The following is a 25,512-nucleotide window of genomic DNA, read 5'->3' as shown; positions in this document are numbered from 1 at the left end:
AACGTCTTATGTTCAACATGTATATTTTATTTCGTATCTGAAAAAATAGAGACACGGTAAAGAAAATGAGTATTCTACTATTATTCATCCATTGCAAAAAGGTTGTCGAGTAAGGATCGGAGAGATTATTGTTACAAACAGCGTAAGTCGAGTACATTCTCATTGTAAAATGTTCCTTGTAAGTTTGTAGGGATTCGCATGTAGAAAGAATTACTTTCATCGTTATTATCGTTACTCGCTCGCTATCCGAATAACCATGCTGAAAAATCGAAATATTCAACGAAGAAGATTTACATCGAGTGAAAATCACAAAGGCATGGTTTTCGACGTAATTGTACGATTCTCGTACTTTTCTTACGGTATTCTTTCTTTCTTCGCCACGTCGTAGACACATCAGCGAGTAACGAAGAAAATTCACAAAAAGAGAAATAAATTCGACGAAATATCTCGATCGATATCGATCGAGACGTAAGTTGATATTTTAATACGTCGATATATTTCGCGGGGACTGCCCGATCATTTCGACAATGGGAAAGAAAAATTAGTAAATTTAACGGGAAGGCATGACGAAAGAAAGTGATAGTAGGAAACGGTGAAAGTTTTATTGTTCGTACACATCAGGAAGGATCTTTCTTTGAAACGTTACGAAAGACGATAGAACTTTTTTTTTCCCCCCTCTCCTTGATCATGATTTTCATCATAATCATAATCACCCTCTTTCCTCTTTCCTCTTTCCTCTTTCCTCTTTCCTCGCGTTATCGTTTCTTCTTCTTATTCTCGTTAGCATTCGACACCTTCCCCTCCTCTCTCTTTTCTCTTCTAGTTTACAATTTCTCTATTGCTTTTATTTCTTATTTATTCTTCTTTATTCTTTCGTCACGTAATCGTGAAGCGCTATCGTTATAAGTGTTTTCTGCCTTTTTTCCCCTTTTCCTTTCTCTTCTTCTTCTTTCTTCTCTTCTTGGGTAGAGGTTAATTCATTTTTTCTTCTTCTCACCTTAATTAGAGCATTCTTTCCTCGTTATAATCAGACTGACAAGGATAATCACAATTACGATTACGATTGTCATCACTATAACTATTTATCGAATCAAATCGTTAATTATTAATTACGTTACCCCTTTTGATTCATCGAGATTATCCTTTGCGCGACGGTACTATCTAAACGACAATGGAAGAAGACCCGGCGGAAAGGCACCAACACAAGTTTCGCGTTGTAACGTAATTACTAAACATGTAGTCGGTTTCGCGTTTATATCATTGCTTTATCGTCTAAAGTCCTCGATAAAACTTACGAATAAGAACAACATCGATCGTTAATATCAAACTGCCGATACATAATATAGTATAAAACAATAAGGTAACGCCAACGAACAATTAATAAATAAACAAACGGTCGAATAATACGAACGGATCGTATCTTGAGACGACAAGATCGAGCAATTCGACCAACAACGATGAAACAACAATTCTTGAAAAGGAAAAAGAAAAAGAAAAAAAAAAAAGAAAGACGAAGAAGAAAGTAAAACATAGAATGTCGTATTTTTGCATCTAAAGGCAAAGATAAAAGATTATAAACGCCTCCCGATCGATGGAAAAATTTACAACATCGTTAATACTTGGCTCTGATTTTTCTAGTTTTCTATACATGATTGCATGCATTCCATGCATTCCGTGCATTTCATGCATTCATACGCGCTCATACTCGTCACAAGTCACAGACGCGCATACATACACGAAGGATTTCTGCTTCTGAATTGGCAGTCGTCAAAGCGTCGTTAATTAATCGATCAAGCACGATTAAGTATGAGAAAAGAGGGCGTTAAAAGAAGTTTCGAAAGTGCCCGGGCACTTTTCGTTTCGATCGAAACGAACGGGGCTCGTTTGGCGGCACGATTTTTCGTTTTTGATTGGCACAAAATAACAAAACCGTATAAATCAATTCGAGTTAGATGATTATTTGCTTCGTAACAATTTTATTTCCCCATTTTAGAACGCAATATCATAACGAGAGTAACGTAATTATTCGATTTAAAGGAAAAGATATATCGATCGTCATTTCCCCTTCAACCTTTCGATTAATTTAACTCTTATACTTTTATTTTTAATTGCTTATATCGCACGTACATATATATATATATATGTATGTATGTATAATATAATACAACATGTGTGTATATATATATATATAATATAGACAAGTATTAAAAAATAAAACAAAAAATGATCGACGAGAAGTACTTTTCACGTTTTTTTCCACGCACAACTAAATCAACAACGTCTTTTTAAAAGTTTTGATTTTTTCTCTCTAACGCGATACAAACGTGATTCTTCGCTCTGCTTCTTTTTCTTTTCTCTTTTTTTCCCCTTTTCTTCGATACGAAAAGAACGAATTCGAGTTCTTTCCTTCGTTTTCTTTTTTCTCCTTCTTATTTACAATATATATCTATAGTACGCTACGCATTCTCCTCTTTTTACAACAGTTCGTTTAACGATTAATTAGTCTGTTAGTATTTGCTTCTGTTTCTTTATTCGTACGTTAAGCTTAATTAAACGTTACTATACAAGTGCCTGTTGGTATTCTCCTTTATTTTTTATTTCATAACTTGATCGATATATCGATCGTTGACTCTGTTCTTCGCATTTTCTCTTTTTTCCATAAAACCCGCATCTTTGCTCGTTTTTGCCTTAAACGAAAACTAGATATAATTTGTCGCGCATCCCCTTCCTTCTACCTATTCGCTTCGATAATGTTTAGATATTTATATTTTTTCCTATTATTTTCTACACCTAATTACATTTTCTCGGACTCGTCCGTATTCCCCTCTTTGCCTGTAACGTCTACAATTCTCGTACTTTTCTTCGTGCTTCTTACAGCCTAATGTTTTCCCAAATTTTCCATTTTTTTTTCTTTTTTTTTTTTTTTTTTTCTTTCCAAACATCGTCCGTTCGTGTTCTTCCTTTTCCTACTTCTGTACGTCCATTCCCTTCGAGTCTTATATTCTTCGTAGACATTTTCGTCGTATAACGGTTTAAATAACTCTTTTCTAGTTCCATTCAACCGATTCCAACGAAGAATTCCAACTTGAACAAAGTCACTCGATCGGAAGTCACCGTGTCCGCTCTCCGTTTTCTTCATCCTGTATCTCCCACCGAAGGGACACCTTTGTGCGATTACTGACCGTTTGCGAGAACGTTCCGGCGAATCTTTAGAGAACTAAAAGAGCGTTTCTTGCGACCAGGCCGGTGGACTGGTTGGTAACGGCGCCGGCGGTGGTCTATGCCTGAGCTCGATGGCTGGAGAACACGGTGGAGAACCGGCGCTACTTTGGCTGCTGGTGCTCGTAGAGACGGCCTGAGACCTGTTGATATATTCGTTACGACAGCTTTTCCCAAAGTCATTTCATGTAAATAAGTTTGAAGTAAACACGAAAGTTGGAAGCCGATTAGAAAAAAGCGATTGGAAAAGCGAAAAACGGATAAATAATTTCAGATTTGCGATGGACGACGATATAAAAGGTGTATCTATCTTGTATTTATAAATAACGATATACGCGCCAGTAGAAAGGACGAAAGAACGATAAAAGTTTCGAAGAATGACAACGTCTCGAGGGACTGTTCTCGAGCAATTTGTCGTTTTATCGTGAAAAAATTGATTTTCGATATTAACGCGCACGGAATTTCCTCGATTCCGCGTAATCGTGCGATCAAATAGGTAGAGCCGACCCAATTAAACGGTAACCGTAACCGTAACCGTAATCGTAACCGTAATCGTAACCGTAACCGGTTTGAACACCGTATACCGCCGTATAGAAGGCATATTCGTCTTGGTATATGGTATTAAATTTTTAGTTTGATTCGGTTAAGAGCGCAGTGGTAAAGACGGAGAGTCACCGACGTTTAGAAGCAACGAAGAAACGATCGTTCGACTAGGTATACCTAGAAGTTTCAACAGCCGCGCTAATACTACGACAAGCTTGACAAGGTTTGCCTTCGGGCCGCCGTCTAGGGACACATCCAGAGCAACCATCCCATTTCTCGACCGTTTTCTTCTTTTTCGAGGGTACCCGAAGAAACCGTCGACAACTTGGCCCGGGTGCTTCGGAGTCGGTCGAGAACCCGGATACATCATCCTCCGTGTCGAGACACTCTTCTTGCTCGTCGTTTCTTAGGAAGACCGAGTCGGAACCAAGCGACCTCGAATTATTCAAGCTACGAACGTACAAACGGAACGAGCGTTAAAATTCGGATCGATCGGAAAGGGAACGGATAGAGGATGAAATTGTCGAGGAAGAGAAAAAGATGCGCGCGCGTATACGACGACTACGAGGTTACATACCGATTAAACGGATCCATGCGTCGTTAAATTTATATCGTTCGATCAATTTTCGCTTATCACCTTGAGAATATCAAAATTCGAGAATACCTTGCGCATCGACGAGTCACGGGTGTAAAAATATTTTCGTAAACAAAAAGCCGGAAAAAGCGTGGCAAAATATTATTCGTTTATCCGACGCGTTGCAACGATATTTTCAAATTATTTATACAAGTTTCTACGTTAACAAGTTAACAACCTTGAGTCTGGTTCCGGAGGATCGACACTGCCCATGGAAGCCAACGGTGCTCTTTTGCCGCTAGTCGCCGTGATCATCGCCTCGTTCGCGTAAAGACCTGCTTCGCTCGTGCACGGCGAAAGCTCCGGGGTCGGTTGAATTACCTACAAATAAATACGATCGAACGACTTACACGGACAACGAACCACGCGCTTCTTCCTTCCTTTCAAATTATAGTAACGCGTTATCGTATATCCATGTATTATTGGAATGCTCGCACGGCGTAATAATTTCACGCTGCGAATCGAAGCGGAAATCTCGCGTCAGCGGACGAAACGTTAAGATTCGAACAAACTGTTTGTTGGCGGAACTAGCTGAAATTACCTGAATATCGATGGGATAATAGAGATCCCAGGGTTCGTCGTGGGCAGCGTATTTCGCGGAAAGCGTAGGGTGAAGCGGCAAACATGGTACCGGCATCGCAGACCCCCTTCTCTCGAGGTAACTACTGCCGGTGCTGCTACACGTCACCGAACTGCATCTTCTTTGTTCCTCGGGAAGCGGCAAATTCGGCTGCTTCGTCGGTGGTGTCAACAGAGCCTCGTAGCCACCTCCAACCGACGCAAAACGAGGCCCGATTTTTGGCAAATGAGATCGCGACACCTTTAACCGTAATACGTCGTCGTCGTGTTATCATCGTTCTTTCTTTCGCCCGATTCGCCCGATATATTCGAGATCTTTTATCCGCAGAATAAATCGCCAATTATCCCGTGACTTGAGAAATTTTGTATCTTAAAAATCGGACATATACGCTTGTTTTCTCCATCTTTTCGGATTATATCCAAATATATTCTGGCGACCAGAAGCAAAGTATCTGTCCTCTGACTTATCGTGGAATGCAAAGGATATCGATTCGATATAATTAAAAAGTATAATTACACCTATAATTCAGCGTAATCTCGGATTATAGGGAATTACGACGAGCTTATAATCGCCGGATTACGTTTATTACGGATCGTTACGATTACAAATATCATCGATAAAGATCGGTTTAATTCGAGGAACGAGTAGACCGACCTCGACGCAAAGAGATCTTCTAGGGCCGTGATCCGGTCTAGGTGGTAATCTGGAAATGGCCTCGAGAGCGGCTGCGAGGGCTCTTTCTTCGGCTTCTGCTTCGGCTACCGCTGCGGCTGCGGCTGCGGTCAGTCTTGGATCCTCCAACTGCTTGCTCGATTTACACCTATCCCACATACCCTCCTTTTACCCTTCTTCTCTCATTTACACCCTTTCTGTCTATATAAAAACAACTTTGCTCGCGTACTTTTACGCGACTACGTCGAGAAGCAAACATCGTATTCGATCGCGAACCTTTCATCCCCATCGGAACACGGCGTTTCTTTTCTTCGAAATTGCTAGAAATATTTTTAGAAACGTTCGATCAAAAAGTCCGACGTTAAAACGCGTTAAACGCGACTTGCCTGAAAGTCGGGCTAAACGTTTTCGAAAATGTTACCACCTATATATACATACACATATATATGTCTATGCATATGCATATGCATATGCATATGTATATGTATATGTATATGTATATGTTGGAAAGCGCTACTCCGATCGAGCTTCGTAGATGTTTAAACATCTGTAAAAGCTGATAAAAGGAGATTTCGTGGAAACTCGCGGACGGCAATTTTCGCAAATCTCTACGATATTCCGTGCTGAAACTCGAACGATTTGCCCCGAGTGAGTTCGAACTCTAAAACTTGGCGTCTAATAACGCGGTAAAAAAAAGGATAACAGCGGAGAGAGAAAAAAAACTCACCTGCTTTTATAAACAAGCAGAAGGATCATAAGACCGAAAAAACCACCGAGAGTCGCTGCGATTCTGACCCCCGTCATGACATCGTAAGTTTTGTAAAATTCGATTTTCAGTTGCTCCCGCTCGCTGAGGGTCGACGTCGCTTCCGGCAGGAACGTCGTCGAGTCCATCCTCCTCGTCGTCGCGTTGCTCGCGTTCACGTTGCTGCCTACGACACTCCCCATATCTGCGCACACACGTACAACTCTCGATTCTTATGAAATATTTTCTTTGCTCGTTGAGGCCTCCGTGACTTTATACGTAGAATAGCCTACGAATTTAAGAGCGTGATCGATCAACGATACGCCCGACAGGAATCCGACAATTCAAAGTCGAACGTTCTCCAAGAATTTTCTTCGCAACAGACATTAGCCGACTTTTTCCTCTATGTTACTTTTATATTTAACCAAACGAACGTACACCGTGTGGAATTAATACCTTCTTTTATCGCGGCGTACAAAGCTTTTGCAAATTGACCTGAAACAATTAATTCGCTTTTTTAATTTACATATAGATTTTCCGTGCTCGAAGACCGAGCGCTTCTACATTTTCTAGAATTTATAGACACGTCGTCTTATTTAAAAAAAAAAATGTACTTTCTTTCTGTCTTAAGAACGCTTAATTACGAATTATCAGATTCTTATCGAATCTATCGTACAGAGAATAATTTGGCAAAAGATTTATCTTTAAACGAAAACGATTAAATCGTAAAAGACTCGGTCGCAAACGTACGAGCGGAGAGAAAAATTATACAAGCATAGCGAAATTATCTACGTTACGAATAGAATTACTATACGTCGTTTGTCACGAAAATACATAAAACTAGGACGCATTTTGCCATAAAGTCGGATTTGTCCGGTGAAAAGGAATAGTACCGGGCTTTCGCACGGTTCTCCGCGTACGAATGGTCGCGCGAGCATAGTTAGACGAGATGTACGGACATGCTCGCTTGAAAATAAATCCCAACAAAAGTGACATCGTTCCGGAGAATATTTTTAGAAAGACGCGATAAATAATTTTTCTTTGTTAATCGAACATCTACGATAACGTAGACAGTTTATTCGTAAAGGACATTTTTCACGGGCGAAACGAGTTATCGAGCAAAACGATTTGTACGATAAGAAAATACGAGGAGAGAATTAATCGTTAAAACGGTGACGAACCATCGAGTTCGACGGCATTCCTTGAAACAACGACGGAAAATAAATGGTTGGTTGTCGCGAATCGAAGCAAAAGCATCGTGACCACGTGGTACTGGTTGGGAAAAGTCGCGGCTATCGAATTCCAGTGATAATCGATAACGCGGAACTTTCAACGAGTGGTGTCCTATAGAGTGGCACTGGATCGAGAGCCGCTACCTCGACAACAGAGAACAGATAACAAGGCTGGCGAAACGACGATAGAAAACGGAGAACGCGACACGTTTTTTAGCAGGCTTTGTATCCTACGAAAGCTTTCGGCCGTGAAATCGCTTTACGATCGACTCCCTTCGTTACGAATAACGATAAGAAGGTTTAAAAATGGCCACGTTCGCGGTCTCTTACATCGTTTCTAAACGCAACGAAAAACAACATTCCACCTATTGCTTTATTATTTGAACAGGTTGCGTACGGAAATACGAATGGAAAATTTCGCTTTCTTTATTGAAATTATTACTTGAAAAGCGACGAGTGGTCCGACTCGGCTCGGCCATACCGGCATTCTACTCGAACCACACGCGCCAAGGTTCTGGATATTGATTTCAAGCCGAGAGAATCGATGGAGCCTGTCTTGCGACGTCTCGATAAGTCCTGTCGCTGATAACGTTTCGCCGTTCCACGCACAGAACTATTGGCGAGAGGCCGATTTTCAAAACGACTCTACAGACGCGCACAGACATCGTTGTACAAAACACGCACACAGGCTACGCTATATAAACGTGCGAAAACAAAGATGAAACATCTGGTAAAGATTTCATCCAGAAATAACTCGATAACGTGGAATCGTTCAAGAACAATTTGTTATTTATTCCCATCCATAATTCATCGCGTTCTTTCAGCTATTATTACGATCGTCCGATACGAGAATGTTTGTTTTGATAAAAAATTGTACGCCAACCCACGTTCGCCGATCGGTCGGATTACGGGACCGAATAATTACTCGCGAAAGGGGAGAAAAAGAAGCAAACCGGAAACAAGCGAAAGAGGAAACCGACCGAGTTTCCAGTTTGCGGATAGGAAAAATACGGCCGGTCGAAAGAGAGAAGAAAAGAAAGGAAACGGAATTGGCGGTCGAAAACTCGGCCGAAATTCCGAGATTTCGCCTAGGAAGCATCGAATAACCGGGTTAATAGGTCGATTTAAGCGAACGGGCACGACAACCTGTGGCTGCTGTGCGTGCGGCAACCCTCGAGGATCCTACCTTACGAAATCCTCCGACAGCTTTAAACCTATTTACCGTTGGCATATCGATAACAAGCAATCGTCTCTTCGACGATTTTACCGCGTTTTACTATACGATAGAAGAAAGAATCGAGTCTCCGCTAAGCGTCGATCGTCCAAATTATCGACCATTTGAACTACCCTATTTTGTACGCTATTACATCTCGTTCGTAATAGCAATTCGCTGTTCGATTCTCGTGCTTCGAAGAAAAGGTAGAAAATTGATCGAGCTAGGCTTCGTTGCTTCGAGGTAATTACTTTCGTCTCTTTAAGGAAAGTTTTACTAAAAAATTCATGAAAACAACCGTCGATACGAAATCTTTGAATCGCTACCTTCCATCGGAAACTTGTCTTTTCCGTCGTAAAAAACGAATCGCCAGCAGCTAAAAGGAGAAACTAGACTGCACAACTTTGGCAGCCACGAAGAATTCGTTCAGTCCCTTTTCATCGTGTTCTTTCTTTCCTTCGACAAGAGAAACTCCAACTCGAACTCGTCTCGTTAAACGTACAACACGGTATCTTTCAGCGGGAAAATCTGTTAGAAAAATCTGTATCTGACTTAACCGCAAGTGCCTGCATTACTTGCGCTTGGACTTGCATCGCCAGTCTTTAACTTACGCTGCTACGTCGTTTACTTTCTCTCCGACGTTACGCGATTTAAACGTAAACTAAATTCGCGAAACGTTTCGTTCGATTGGAATGAACGAAAAGTTCCGTGCTCTCGATTATCCGATAATTTTGACAAAATTCTGAAAAAAAAAAAAAAAAAAAAAAAAAAAAAGAGAAAGAGAGGGGAGAAACAAGAAAGGTAGAAAGGACGATCAGTGGAGGAGAATCGAGCAATAAAAAGTTAAAAGGCTTATTTCGCAGAATTTATAAGTAATTGGGGATAATATCGAGTTTATTATTATTTCGCGTTATCGCGTTAGTACAGACAAGACGAATTCGATCGACGCGGAATGTAACATCGATATCGATACGCAAAACAAGCAACGCGTATACGAGCACGTGTTATTTCCGTTTCAACTGCACGTCGCTTTTTCAAACACGGTATTTGGTACCGTTTGGCGGAAAGTAGCACAAATCGTAGTTATCGAACTAGCTGGATTTCACGCGGTATAAATACTCTTATCATAATCGCTATGATATTGTACGTCCAACGACCGTACAACCTACTCTATGGTCGCGTTGAAAAGTAACGTAAAAGAAAAATCGTCAAACTTTGTTCGAAAAGATCGTTTCTATAAAAACGATTATCGCACCTCGCAGAGTAAAATATCACCGAGGCTGTGTAGTATCCTGCTGCCGATCGGTGGAAACGAACGAACGCAACGTACCGCGTAATCGAAACGGACTGCGATCATCGGAATCGAGCGTCCGGTCGGACGGTGCATTATTTTCTCGCGAACAAGCAAGATGGACAAGTCCGAGATGGATAAATCGTCCTTTCGATCGACGAATCTCATCGCCGAGAGCGAAACAGCGTTCATCCCGTAAGTCGAACCTACGTATTTCATATTATATTTCTCTGGGAACGTAGTACGTGGTAGCAAAGGCGGGTGGGTAGCTTCTTCGGAACAACCATCGACGCATCTCACTTTCCAACCGCGGACGTATATACGAATGAAATTCGCGTCTATCCAGCGGAAACGGACAAATTGACAACCGACGCAACACGTACACGTCCAACAACTCTGGCAAACTCGATTCATGAAATCGACCCGGCATCGGCGGTACGCGACCGTTCCAGACGCAGTAGATATACTCGTGATCGAATTATGGTCGATGGGACGAACGAATATAGTTACGGTCTTAATTATAAAATCAACGGTATACGTACTTGCGTTTCCACCGTCGAAACACGATATTCCGAGACCGATTTACGAGAAACAGAAGGGCTCTAGATCCCGTACGAGCAAGAAACTTTGTACATACTCGGCATAGATTTTGTTACGACTAGCTCGAACGTAACGTTTTACGTTATCGTTTACGAAGCTCTCGCTGATAATAAAAAAAAAAAAAAAAAAAAAAAAAAACAAACGAAGAAAAAACGAAATTGAATAGATTCGAAAGGTACAAGATTCTACATAGATAACACGTTTGCGTAAACGCGGACGTAGACGTCGACAAGCGAACGATGATATCCGGAGATCGAGACCGGGCGACATCGCGACGAACGTAAAAAGGTAAACGATGCGAACGCGATCATCCTGTAGTCGAATCTATAAAAATATCGTTCCTTTTCTACCACGACCGACGACCGAGAGAATTGGCAGTGAATGGGAAAAATCATTTATTCTTCGTACGTAACGCCGATCGTTGGCATCGTTTCGAATAAGGATCGGTATGATCGCGCCACGTTTCTATACACCGATGTACGTAACGATAGCGTCGCGTCCCTTGACCAAAGTAGCAAGGACCGAGCAATTGGTAAAGCAACGGAGAAAGAAATCGTCGTTTTCTGCGCGATGGACAAAAGGGGTCGTGTCGGAGGGGAATCGATATGGGGCAGGTAGGCGGTCGAAGGCATTTCAACTTGGGGTAGAGAGGGTAGACGGAGGAGAACTCGTCGGGGTGGTTGAGCTGGCAGGGGAGCCAGGTATCGATTGCAGGCTGCGAGAGGAGAAAGAACCCCTCCCGTTGCTCCATGCCCTCTTTCCAGCCCACGCACTACGGGTCACCGGGTCAAAGCTCACGGCCGGCTCACTGTTGCTTCTGCCTTTTCTCGTCGCCGTTTCGATAGTACGATGTGCACTCGCCGCGCACCTCGCGGCAAATAGAAAGAAGCGGCGTTGCGATTTTCGGTCAAAACCGCGAAGAAATTCCGCCACGCTCTTTCGCCACCTATCGTTATTTACGTTGACTGGTCGCTCCGCTCGCTACGAAAATCGTCCTGTTTCGCCTTCCTAGATATTTACCACGAAACGATCACAGCGAAAATACGTATAATCTAATTACTTAATGGACCGCCGTTCGTTGTCGCTGCTGCCGGTTAGTACGACAACTTATCAATTGGACGTCGCCAGGCTGTTGACGATTATTCGCGCCTTGCTTCGGAAACTTGCGCGCAACACTACCGTTTTGACTCCTTTTGAAGTTTCTAATCCATTAGCGGTAATTTCTTTACGCTTCGACAGACGATGACGCGTAGATGCGATCGATAGCAGGATTTCTATATTTTCTTGATAGATCGATTCGCTGAACGTTTTAACGGCGCTTTTACGCGTTTCGTGGAATCACGTAGGAATACAAAGATATCGATCTTTACCGGTATCGATCGTACATCTGATATCCCTTTTGTACGTTTCTTCTTGTAAATTTCTTTTACAGGTAAAAAGAGATTGATTTCGACTACGAATATCCGTTCCGTTTGAAAAAGAAGAAACCTTTGGAACCGAGCGATCGTAGATCGATATAAAATGGTGAAGAGTAACGAGCGAACGAGAGACGGAAGAAAATAGGAGTCATTATGGTTGAGAGAGTGAGAGAGTGACTGAGTGAGAGAGAGAGAGAGAGAGAGAGAGAGGATGGTGCTTGAAAAGCTCATACTCGGGACTGATCGTACTTCCGGTGACCGGATCCTTCTCGGTATCGTTTACGCTCTCTGTCGCTTTCGTCGCTACTCTTCCAACCTGGTTCATTCTTTTCACGTTTCAAACGCCCGATAACCGATAGCGATATTTCAGCAACGTTTCCAATTCTCCACGATCGAGAGAAACCGATGACTGGTCGGATCGGTAGCTTTTCCCAGCCACCGACTCGAAAGGCTCAATGCCGAACTTTCGCAACGACTATACGCGAAACGATAACGCGGTGCAATCTGTTTTTTCTCGTTTTTGCAAACTTGGTCGCTGGAATCCAATTTTCCAGTTAACCTGACCCGACAAAATCTACCTCTACGGACGCGATTTCGTTCTCGCTGATAAAATATAGAAAAACGGTTGCCAACGTAACACGATGGCTCGTATTCAGACTTGCTCGTAATACCGGTATTTCCATCTCGCTACCATCGACACCGGACGATTCTCATCCATACGTATATCGTGGAGAGTTACGAGGTCTTCGTATCGAACACCGCCGGTTCACCTACTTTCTCATATCGTGAAACGCGATCGTCCTTCGACGTTTAAGTCGCCGAAATCGAGCAGAGACATCGAATCGTAACGTCTCCGTTTCTCGATTCTCTATAAAACGAAAGTGAAAAAAATGTACTACCTAGGTCGAAATGAGGCGCCATAGACTTTCGATTTAGCGATACGATCGCGAGCGAGATCGTCGAAACTAAAGCGACCGGAGTGGGTAAATCACGATCGTCGAGTATCGCGAAGCTTGGTTGTCGGGTGATCCTTGAATATTCGTTATCGTTTCGACAGGAGCCAGGCTCGAGCTCCAGGGACGACCGAACGTTTCTGGAGTGGTGTGCACTCGAGTATAATTAGATGTCCCAGTTTACACGGCATCTCATTATGGAATCCATTCTGCCAGCCACAAAAGCTACGATACGTGCTTACATCGGCCGCCTTCCGTTCTCCACCCACTCGATAATAAGCTCACCGCCTTATCGAAATTAACCATCTGCCTCGTTGCGCTTCTTGTATTTCACCCGGCCAACCATTTCAAACACGATCGAACGATCGCCCCTTCGTTTCTTCTTAATCCTTTTCCTTCTGCCTCGCCCCTCTTACACGCACGCCCGCTTACCGTCTTCACAGTGACCGAGGATATTTCATTCCTTGCCACGCGATAACGTATATTTTCTAGAACTAATACGCGACAAAATGCTCGACGATTATAGTTGTATCCTCGGCTCTTTCGAGTCTCGAGCTACAGATACGTATATTCGTATAATCGATTGTATTAATTATCCACGCGATCAATCGGTTGAAATAGATTAACGCCTCGACCAATCGTACGCTTGGTTTTAACGTATCGTCCGTAAGGTTTCCGATTAATATGTTCTTTCTTTTCTTTTTTCTTTTTTCACATATACGTCGATCCGAGAAGGAGACAGCTGGCATTTAGCTTTCGTACGTTTCGTCCGATGGGTATTCGTAGATAGGTACGTATACCGTAACGATTATCTTACCGTAAATCGATCAAGGTGCCCGTATAAATACCTAGCAGCGACGGTGTACATCGATGTTTCGTTGAAAGCGTACATATCGGCTATTTAGACGTAGCTGGAACGTTAATTTTGGATTAGCTCTAATACGCGCGATGCTTCCGTAAAGATAGAGATATTACTGATCAACGGACCGAGGGCCGCGCACACCTAAACGAACATTGCAAGAATCGATCGCTTCTTCCGGTAAAAACCGGTTTTTTTTTTCGCTTTCCACTTGTTGTGCGAGCTGTTAATCGTCAAATAGAGAGTTATCTCGCGAAAGACGACGGTAATCGATCCGAAGGATGATCTTGACGAAAAGACAATCTCCTCGAGCTGTACCTCGAATAATCGATGCAATCGGACAATCGTAGAGGTATTAGTTGTACGTTTTCGTTATTAACGAAAAAATCCACAACGAATGCAATACGATACTCGAAAGACAAATTGCGCCAATAAAATTTTCCAACCGTCCGATCGAATTGGATTGAACTTTAGCGGATCCAGAGACAGAGGTTCCCTTCTCCGAAAAGTATGAAATTCGACAAAGCCACGGGGCAATCGACTTTCGAAAATTCGAAAACGCGAAAACGCTTTAAAAAGCGTCAGAGTGCGTTTCTCGTTCGTCGATAATTACGTTGTCGGCGATATAGGAGGAAATGATTCTACGATACGTTTGATATCTAGCAAAGAGGCAGGGGCCTCGTAAAGGATGGAATCCGGTGTAATTAGTAGTTGACGCTTGACCTATTAAAAAACTTGCTACGAGAACCATTGTACGCCGGGCTCGTCAAAATAATCAGCCTTGTTCGTCGTTGAACCGAATTCTCGATCCATCGATTCGGCCAACGCCTCTAATTAATATCGTTTAACAATTTCAATGTCTCGCTGTTCGTTCCGCGATCAAGCTACGGACATTTTTAAGCAAACTCGTATTTTGCGTCTAGAGAGAAATTTGATACGACGAAGGGCACCTTTCTATCACTCGCGAGAACAACGTTTCGAACATTGGCTCAAAGTCCGGCGTATTTTTAATTCAGCGAAATCCGATGTCTCGTAATGGCTGATTAGTTAACCGCATCGGTACAACCGAAACGTACAATAGCTATGCCAATGGAACGGCATAATCGCCGTTCCAGCAATCACAGCATCGAGCAAGATCGAATTGGGAAGAGGAAGAAAAACAAGGTTCGCCGTTCGGCGAAGACGACGCGAAAGCGAAGAGCCGTACTACAGCCCTTTCGCGAAAGAGTTTCGGTGCTCCCTGAAATTTTTTCTTACTCGAGGGGAGATAGCCAGCGAATAGAGCCCGGTGCCGCTTCAAAGTAGCTCAAGGTTCGCCGTTAAGACTGCAGCGTCGCGTTATAGCTAAACCATTTGTACGAGAAGGAGAAAGAAAACGAATTATTTCGAGTGGAAAGTTGGCCCGGCGAATCTTAAACTGCTGGACGACTGCTGGAGGATGGTAAAGAGGCCGATTAAACCGGACCGGAAGAAAGAGAAGAAGAGGAGAAAGGGGTAAAAAGAAAAACACGGGATGTATCGTGCGGCTGTTTTCTCACAGTTTCTACCGAAACGTCTCGAGTACTTGGAGAATTTTGTTTTCGCGGAGGTAAACGCTCGAAATAAATTGTCCAGAAAATACGATTTCCTTCCTTCGCGAACGCTCAACGAGCCCCCGTTTAATTCTTCCGCGTTTCGTCGTTATTTTCGAAAGCCGTCAGCAAAAATCGCGAAATTTCATGCAACTTGGTCCCGATAGATCGTCGGCGAAATCGGAAGCGAAAAAATATGCCTTAAATAGGCAACCGTTTGTAACGTCGATGATCCAAGGTCACGCGTAGAATCCATCAGAGGAATAGGAGTTGAAATTCAACGAGACGAATTTAGACTGCGGCCTTCGGCTCGGATTCACCTCGATGTAACCGTACAAGTTCGATCAGCCGAACGCTGCTCGATTCGTCCAACTATTATTTTAATCGCGTTTTTCCTTCGAACGCGAATGCCACGCACTTATCCTCCAATTCGATATTTCATCGAACCAACGATCGAGATTATACAAGATTAACGCGATTATTATACGGACAGTGACCTGCCTTCGACAAAATTTCGTTTCGCGTTTTCCACGTTGTTAATTATCTCGATCTTTCTCCGTGTATTGCAACGGTATTGACAAAGGAAAGGAAGAAAGAAGAAAGAATTAAAGAAGCAATTAAACGACGTGTCTGTGCTTTTTCTTAGTCGTCCGATCTCCATTCGTATCTTGGAACGTTGTATCTTGGAACAAATAACACGACAACGATCGTTTCTGACGGAATTTCAAGAGATTTAAGTCGCCCGAACTAGACGAAACATGCCTCGTCGTTTTTCGTTCGTTTCTTACAGATATAGCAGAGTATAGTCTGGATCGGTAAGCACGGTAAAAAATCGGCGATATTTCCCCGTGAAAAATAATTTGCGGCGATGAAAGCGACGCAGAAATACGAGCCAGGTTGCGAGAAAACAAGTTTCGTAACGAGAGCGTATATTCCACAGCTCGTTTCCGAAATTTCGTCGGTAGTCTGGCGAGCGTCAAGGCCTCGAGCGTAAACGATTCGATTAGGTCAAGATTCGCTTGGCCGATTTTATTCCGCGAAAAGAATCCCTTCTGTCTGTACGCGAAGCGTTACGTTCGAATCGCAAACAGCCTTTAACGCGTCGGAGACGGACGTTATCCTGGCTTTTGCCTTATCAACGATACGCCTATTACTCGTTTACATTTACGAGAATAATCCACCGGTAAGAGCGAGCCTATTTCTTCTATAACCTGAGTCGTTGATAACACGAGCCCAACTTGTTCTACATACGCGCTACTTAATAACGCAAAATAAGCAAAAGAGAAGAAAAATTCTTTCCTTCGTTTCGTCGTTTCGTCCTTTCGTACTTTGATAATCGCGATAACGCCGACTCGAGGAAACACGCGGTGAAAAATTCTGTTCTAGGAACGTGGTAGAAGGTAGCTGTGTAACGAGAAATTGCGTCACGTTGTCAGAGAATATAGAGGTACGCGCAAAAGCAAGTGGAAAATATAGAATAAAACGTGGACTCGTCGAAATAAATCTTACTCGTGGAACGTCGTCGAATCTAATTTGCTCTTAACGTTCGGTACGACCATTCTCGAACGTTTTTGAACGAAAAACGAGAACGTTCGACGCGAAACGTTGGAAAAAGATCGTGGCAAATTTAAACACCGCGCAAACGCGAACGAAGCAAGCGCTTGATAAACATACGATGACGGATCATCGTTTGTTTTCGAGTTGTAAGATTTGTTTCGTTTATTCGAAAATTCTTCTTCCCGCGGGAGAAATTGTCGAAAAAGTTGAAACGACGATTGATAGGAAAATTTACCTCTATCGATGGACGCAGGGGTCGGCATCGATGCGACGAGAGAGAGAGAGAGAGGATATCAGTGGCAGTGATATCGCAGACTCGAACGAGTCCTCCTTGTCCACTTTCTCCTCCTCTTCCTCCTCCTCTTCTTCTTCTTCTTCTTCTTCTTCTTCTTTTTCTTCTACTTCTTCTTCTTCCTCTTCTTCTTCCTCTTCTTCTTCCTCTTCTTCTTTTTCTTCTTCTTCTCCTTCTTCTTCTTCTTCTTCTTCCTCTTCTTCTTCTTCCTCTTCTTCCTCGTCCTCCTCGTCTTCGTCTTCAGGACGAGGCACGCATCTAGTGGTCATCTCCGTCTTACCCACGGCCGCGAGTTCATCCTTACCACGCCCGATAACACCTACCCTCTCGAACAAACGCGTAAACAAACGTTTTCAACACATCCATTAAAACAACGGTCGAAATAACGCGATCGATCGTGAAAGATAATTCGAGCGGACGAAATCCGCTGACGAACGGTATTCGTAAGAGATTCGAAAAAAGCTCGTTATTTATAGATTTGTACAAGTTGGCGAATTGCACGGGAATTTCGAAATTCCTTGCCGTTAGAAAACTTTTTCAAATTTCAAAACCGCTTGATACCGATCGCGTGCTAGTTGGAGATAAAGTTATTCCCAGTGGTTCGATGGTTGCTGCTTCGACGGAAAAGATTTCAAACGTTCGGAGGGATCGAACGATCGAACGATCGAACGATCGAACGATCGAACGATCGAACGATCGACGGCGAAATCGAGTAATTCGCTTTAAACGACGAAATCGTTCCAAGACAGCTTGGTTCGTTCGCGTTTGTTAGACTCGACACGGTCGTGAAATAAATACGTGAAATAAATACGTACCGCGAGCTCAACTCGATCGCCTAACGCGTAAGTAGAAGTAAGTCGAGTAAGATAATCGAGCGAATTAATTATAAAGCGGACCACCTTTCGCCATAAGGGATTTCCCTTTGATCGAATCGGTTTATACCTCGGGCAACGTTCGTACTCGAGAAATTGGAGATTTTGTCGAATGCTTCGCGGTACGCTAGGTACGATTCGTTGAAACGATACGCGAAATATAGATAGAGCGTAACTGCTCAAGGAAGAAAGCTTTTACCAACCTGTCGTTGGCGTGGTTAAAGTTTCCAGTCAAACGGATCTTTTACTTTATTAACCCGAAAAGCGACGTTTCGTCGAACAATTTCGTCCCGAAGTTACGATCCACGGCGAAAATATAATATCTCGATATTTTACGTATAAAGCGACCGGTCTATCCTCTTTATGGAAATCCTGGTAGGTCGTTGCGTACCAATTGCGGTGCAATTTGAAATTTCTGTAAATTTCATTTACACCTCCGCCTGCCATTTATAACGCCGGCCGCTGTATCTAACCGACGACTGATAAGGCTTTTTTAGAAAACACGACTCGAACAGTTTGCGGATAAAAGGTGTAAAGACAGAGGGGAATCGTTCCCGTAGTTGGTCGACGAAGAGCTGGAGTGGATAATTGATAATAACCAATCGACAGGTTCCGATATTTATGGAGCACTCGCAGGCGGCATGCACGCACTTCCTTCCTGTACACCTTTAACGCTTACCGTATCACTCGTTATTTCCATACGTTAACATTCGTTGTGTATTTCTCCTTTGCGACAAACGATACAAAATTTCAACGAAACGTCTACGCTATCGCGCGATCAAACGATCGAATGGAATCGAAATTTCCTATTTCTAGTCGATATTAAAGTCAACGATCAAAGGCAATTGCGAGGGCAAAACATCTCTTATCGTGTATTATTTCCTAGCAATTTTGCTAGACCGTACACGCGTAGCTCAACTTACTCTAACGTAAATATATCAACAGCCATTGATTTCATTTGTACGAGGAAATAACATTTTTGTAAGATCGAATCAAGCTCGATTGCCCTTTAACACGACGCCGTTAACATCCAATTCATTGCTGCGCTTCGTTCGTATCCTCTATTTAAACGCTTCGCCTTTTCAAACGAAAATTTAAACGCGATATTTTATTTAATTTTTCAACGATCGCGCGTTATCCGATCGTTCGATTCGCGCTGATTTCAACGCCGCCTCCCGTTTCATTCCATTTCCTACGCTTTAAAGCTCCATAGACTACCTACTTACTACGTAATTCGTACAATTTTCCATACGTAACTATACGTAACTATATATAACTAACAAAGAATAAGAATGCAAACCAACCGACCAGCAAAAAGGAAAATATACAAACTCCCGAAGAATATCGAAAGATATTAAAATCAACGTTTGCTACGCGTCGATCGACTCGCGTAACGTCACGATGCTCCGTGCGAAAATTTGTTCGCGAGATAAAATATCGCGGTCTTTAACTTTCGTTGCTAGTACTTGGAACGCGTAATTTGGAACGTTCGACCGTGACAAAGGCGTAGTTGGCGCCAGTGTATCGTTAATAAGGACAGCGGTAGGACGCCGAGAACCGAATACCTCGTGTTCCGCACTCCGCGCTCTAGTGCACTCGAGAGGAGGCCAAGAGCCCTGAAACGTATCGCTGCTAATTTCTTTCAAAGAGAAACACGTCCTCGGTGAACCGAGGCTCTCCGCCCTCGAACGTTGGCAACGTCTATTCCGCTGAAACACGTATTTCCGTCTGGGTCTCGGTCTCGGTCTCGGTCTCGGTCTCGGTCTCGGTCCGAATATCACGATGCTGCGCCGTCGCTCAACTTTTAAATCTCTGCCCGTTTTCGTCCTCCTTTAAATCTCTAAATCCGTTCTTCGGTCGCGGTGTCCGAAGCAGTTTGGAAAACACCGACGATTCTCTCGTTCGTTCGAGGTTCGCTTCTTCAGGTTGTCGCGAAAATAATCGCGAGTAACTCTAATCGAGTTACCGTTCGATCTCGAAAGCGACAGATCTTGAAATTCCAAGATCGCGTTATCGCGGAAAGCGAAAAATTCGCCGATACAAATTTCCAAGATCCGAGGATTCCGCGATTCTTCCATTTCCAGATTAAAAAGATTTCTTCGTCGCTTAACGCGTTGACTGCCACCATTGAATTTTATATATTTTATTTGCCCGCGACAGCCGCAACGAGATACATCGCGCCGTAACCTTTAATTTTTCAACAAAGTATCCTGTTTGACCGCCTTTTCTTCGACCCTGTTGTCCGACTCGTTCACCTCGTCGACAATTTCTTGCTCCAAGAGATTCGCTTTATTTCGATCGTTCTAAGATTTAGCCTGGATCACCCACCCACCACCACCATGGCCAGTCAACGCGTTAACACGCAAATCCTCTTTACGCGTCTACTCGCTATATCGTCAGGTCGAAAGCTATCGGATCGTTTTTAAAAACTCACCTCAAGTTTCCCGACTGCCTCTTGTCTTCGTCACTGAGCAGGCGACCATCTCCGTAACGTATCTCTTCTTTGTTCGCAACTTTTCCTCTCTAGGAACCTCCTTCGACCAACATTTCGCCACGCTTGCATGTGCATATTACTCTATTCCCCGACTATGCCGTTGCTTCTCATTCCGTATCGCATATTTCGATCGTCACTGTACGGATCACCAGACCGATTCGGAGTTCCACGCTTTTACCACGAACGAAGTCAGTTCCCTTCGCAGCATCTTTTTCTATCGATTTTACGCTCGATTCCCGTACGATCCGCGTCCTTATTCCTCATCGTTGTTCACTCGCGCTTCTCCTAAATTTCTGTTTCAACCGTATCAAACGTTACCCGACACGACCATCAACGTACAAATTCTAAACGTCAAACGTAGTTGCACGCGTCAAATCGAAGCAAATTGTATTTAAATTGTTTATACAAATGTTCGATTTCTATGGAGAAACGTGTTCGCGCAATGCGACCGATGTTTAAGCGGATGAAACAATTCCTGATGTTTTTAATCATTTCTACCTTACGCGATATTCGCTGTATCGACAATCTTCTAAAGCCAAAAGAATTACTACGAAGTAGTTGGTATAAGAAATTAAACGAAAATCGTTCGAAGCTTTCGAGGTAGTAATTTCTCTGTAAGGAGAACGCACCAGCGAATTTATCATTACGTCGACGAAATACTCATTTGCCCAACTACCACCGTGTCCCTTATCTTTTTCTTTTCTTTCTTTCTCTCTTTCTTTCTTTCTTTCTTTTCTATTTTCTTTTTTTCTCTCTCTCTCCCTTTTTTCTTTTATCGTTATCCCTGTTAATCCTGCAATACCGATGACAAATACGTATCAATGATACTACGAAAATGACTCGAATGACCGTACAACAAATACCGTATACATCTTTCTTCGATATATATTCCGATTTTCCGAAAATTCCTCTATTTGCAGCTTTTTCAGAGAAAATTACGATTCTACGTTATATATGTAACGCGTAAATTTTACTAAATCGATTAAACTTTCTCAAATTTTATAGTTTCCGATCCTTTTTATCAACGTAAAGATACTTTCGATACATTTACATGTTGTATACATCACGTTCATTAGACGGGCAATAACGGGTAACGAACCATCGGTTTCGTAATTTCGACGATTCGGTCTCCCTTCCCTACCTTTTCCGATCCAACACGATCAAAGTCGGTATCGTTGATTAAGAATCGGAAAAAAGAAAAATAAGAAGAAATACGAGAACGATTTTGTCGTTTATATCGTTAACGAATAAACGTTTCCAGACGTTGCTAATTTCTTCTAATTTCATCCACCGAACGACGAAATCACCAACAAAGTAGCTAATCGGCTAATTATTAGAATAATTAGAAACGTACCTACCGATGATTACGACGATTATTAGAAATAGAATTAATAGAATTTATAACGCATCAAATATTTCACCGATATGAAAATAAAATAGGTCGCGTAAAGCGTTACAAGCCATTTCGTCGGAAACTATTCGAGATACCGACCAAACTCTTCTTTCATGCCCGCAGACTCGAGCTAACGTTCTCCTCGTTTCTTCGAAATAAAACGAGACGTAAATTCTTTTACCTACCTCCTTTGGGACAGCCCTTTTTTCCAAATAAGTATATCGATCGATATTTATATATTGCAACGCCTTTAATAATTACATTAATAGGCATTTAATACGACGAATAACGATACATGTTTCATAGATATTCGATATATCGCTTCTTTGTAACAAAAGCGTTCGAAAAATGTAGAAACTTATGTAGCGTTTAAATTATTTTTATCGCTTTTTATCGTTGCCGAACTTTGACGTAGCAAAAGTACCGTACGTGAGAATACATTCGCGCGGTACATCTATCGTCTTGGCGAAAATCAATTATACATACTTGGCCTGCAAGCGAGTACAGCGGAAAATAGATGCTTCGATAAATTCCAACGATAAAATTGAATGGACATCTTGTCTTTCCTTAAAATATAATACACTTCGCTAAAACGTAAAGTTTCGCAACACGCAACATTCAAAATATCCTGCCATTTTCATTCTAGTTTATCGTACTTTACAACACATGGAATATTAAAATTCAGAATTTCGGAAAATGCAACGTTTAAGCCATTTACATTTTTCGCTACAACTTCTGTATTTTATTCAACCTATCGCACACCTATCTTTCGCTAAAACGTACCACGCTTTACAACGCGTAGAATATTAAGACTTCAAAACTATTTCAAAACACAATGTTCGAAGCGTGTAGCGTGTAAATACCGTTTCCACTAGAATCTGCTATATTTTATTCAACATGTTCCATTCTCTTCCATTAAAATTTACTATACTTTATAGTATACACAAAATGAAAAAGTTTAATATTTCAAAAAATCCAATGTTCAAATCATTTATTTTTTTTTTCCCCCCCATTGGAATCTAGTTTATTTCCTATCGTATAGGACATCGAAATCTAAAATTCCCCAAAGCACAATACTTTCTATGATTTAAAGTGTCATCAAGCGCCAACATTAAGAAACGATTTCCAGCAGAAAGGAAATTTTAAAATACCATTAGACCAACTACTACCTGTGTCTTTTCAGCGTGTTGTATGCGCGCGCGCGCGCGCGCGCGCGTGTGTGCGTGTGTGTGTGTGTGTACACACACGTGTCATAAATTTTATTCCCTTTACGTTCATGCCGTGTACAATCCTTATTACGTTTCGTGCATGATTCCGCGCGAAATGAACGACTAAGCATTTCCGTAATATGTAAATAAATATACAAGATAATTCGAATAATAATATATCGCGCCGTTTTACCTGACACTCGGATATCAAACACGCGATTTTACGTTCAAAGAAATAACGAAACACGGTGACTCGCGAAATCGAACTCGCGTTCCAACATTTCTTAGCAAGATTTTTATGTATATACACATATACGAAATATCTTTAAATCTCATAAACACCGTAACGGGATACGGCTATCGTGATTATATATTGACAAACTTTGAAACCAGCCTGAAAATAATAGAAAAATCATAAGGTATTTATTCGAAGCATACTTCGAGGCAAAAATCGTCAAAATATTTCAACAGTCGATTATTCGCTATATTAGTAAGTCACAATATTTAACGAGATCATCTTTAACGCCAACCGTATATGTTTAAGCCTACTAGTCAGGCTGTATAGTCTATATTAATTTTTCCATCGAGTGTATGCTCGATAAAGCGATAATCGTGTCCCATTACAGTACAGTGTTAACGAAATTTCAAAAAGCTTTATATAATACGCATGATATACTGATATAAAAGTTTTCTCTGCTAAGGGTTTGAATACTTTCGTGAAAAGTCACGTTATGTTAATCAAACTCGCGTCTCGAATCTCCGATATAACCTTATCTTTTGACATTTCGTGCAGTGAAAATGTCATGGAAAAAATTGTCTCCCCCGTTCATGGCGGTTAAAAGGACAAAAAGAACAAGAAAAGAAAAGGAGAAAACGGAGACACGGACTTTCTCTTTCCCTTTTAAATAACTGCAGCATAGAAAGCTTCGTGTAATGTATATATATTGTAGGTAAGAGGAGGTAAAAAATGTAGGCGAGGCGAAAAAAGAAAGAAAAAGAAAAAAAGAAAAGCAGGATAACCGAGAAACAACGGTGGCGTGCAATATTCCAGAAACGTTTAGTTTGTTACACGGCTATTCGATAATCAATAACTCGAAAAAATCACCGCCGTATGTCAGATTGCACTATCATGAATCAACCAATCTACGACCTTCGCTATAATCTCAACTTTGGCGGTTAAATGCTTCTAAAAACACCCTGTCCGTATCCATCCATATATTATATACGCGTACGTACGTTTCGCACAAGTCTCTATATACGTGTCTGCCTTTATCTATACATATATCGTACGCGGGGACATATCCATATATACACCTATTTATTTCCATTGAAGCGTGTAAAAGGTATACGAAGAAATGATTTAAACGATAAATGAAATCAATCGATCTCGATTCTCTTAACAAAATAGTGAAAATTGAACGACGAATCGATTTATCGTTTGCATTATTCTCTACGGTCGATTTTTCTCTATCCGATACGTCCTAATCTCTGTTCTAACTCTCGCAGAATGTTAACACTACGATAAATTACCTTTATCAATTCGTTATATCAATTCGCTTCATAAATTTCTTCGGATTGTTCAATTTAAACATTAACGATTTTATACAAGAATGGTAATACTTCCTGGTAAGTACTTATTGGATATTTACATTCCATTAAATAAGTCATTATTCGTTGTTACAGTATTAAATTAATCAGACAAGCAAACACACACTACGATATTAATTACAGCGAGTAGGAATCTATCACATTTCTCTCTTGTCAATTACGATTCATAACCTTTCGTCAAATGTTCAAACGTACATGAATTTCGTATCCTACGATGTTAAACAATCATCTTCCATTTACGATAATATACACGATAAGCCAATATACGCGATATACATACATACAGTATACATATATACATTTTCAATTTTACATGTTCATACGTACCTTGGAACACACATTCGTATCGACAATATATATTCGCAACAAATATATCGCACAATCATGGACAGAATATCACGCACAGGAATATTACAAGGAAAAAGAAAACAGACCGGATGATACAAAAAGGGAAGAGAGAGAGAGAGAGATGAACAACCACTTTACAACAACATATTCACGGCATAAGCTCGCGCGGCCTACTGAAATATCAGAATCAGAAGGCATGCGTTGCCCTGA

General features: G+C 41.8%; 1 protein-coding gene across 15 annotated transcripts; it reads right to left on the bottom strand.

Moving 5' to 3' along the window:
- Positions 1–6: 6 nt before the first annotated feature.
- On the bottom strand, positions 7–25,479 carry LOC100649727. Of its 15 annotated transcripts, none has more exons than XM_048405987.1 (11): positions 25,282–25,479; positions 21,244–21,538; positions 20,686–21,038; positions 17,323–17,698; positions 6,850–6,888; positions 6,376–6,598; positions 5,631–5,796; positions 4,938–5,216; positions 4,575–4,717; positions 3,940–4,212; positions 7–3,362 (listed from the first exon to the last, which is right to left on the bottom strand). In XM_048405987.1, exons 4-11 carry the CDS (start codon positions 17,348–17,350, stop codon positions 3,218–3,220), a joined length of 1,296 nt encoding a protein of 431 aa, XP_048261944.1. In that variant the 5' UTR covers positions 17,351–17,698; positions 20,686–21,038; positions 21,244–21,538; positions 25,282–25,479; the 3' UTR covers positions 7–3,217. The 15 variants fall into 15 exon arrangements, with proteins under 15 accessions (XP_048261944.1, XP_048261946.1, XP_048261947.1 ...); XM_048405989.1 differs by having other exon boundaries at positions 20,686–21,089; positions 21,375–21,538; XM_048405990.1 differs by having other exon boundaries at positions 21,375–21,538.
- Between the last annotated feature and the right edge of the window lie 33 nt (positions 25,480–25,512).

Source organism: Bombus terrestris, chromosome 5 (genome assembly GCF_910591885.1).
Source record: "Bombus terrestris chromosome 5, iyBomTerr1.2, whole genome shotgun sequence".
Classification (NCBI taxonomy): domain Eukaryota; kingdom Metazoa; phylum Arthropoda; class Insecta; order Hymenoptera; family Apidae; genus Bombus; species Bombus terrestris.
This window is presented reverse-complemented; position numbering and strand designations above follow the sequence as displayed.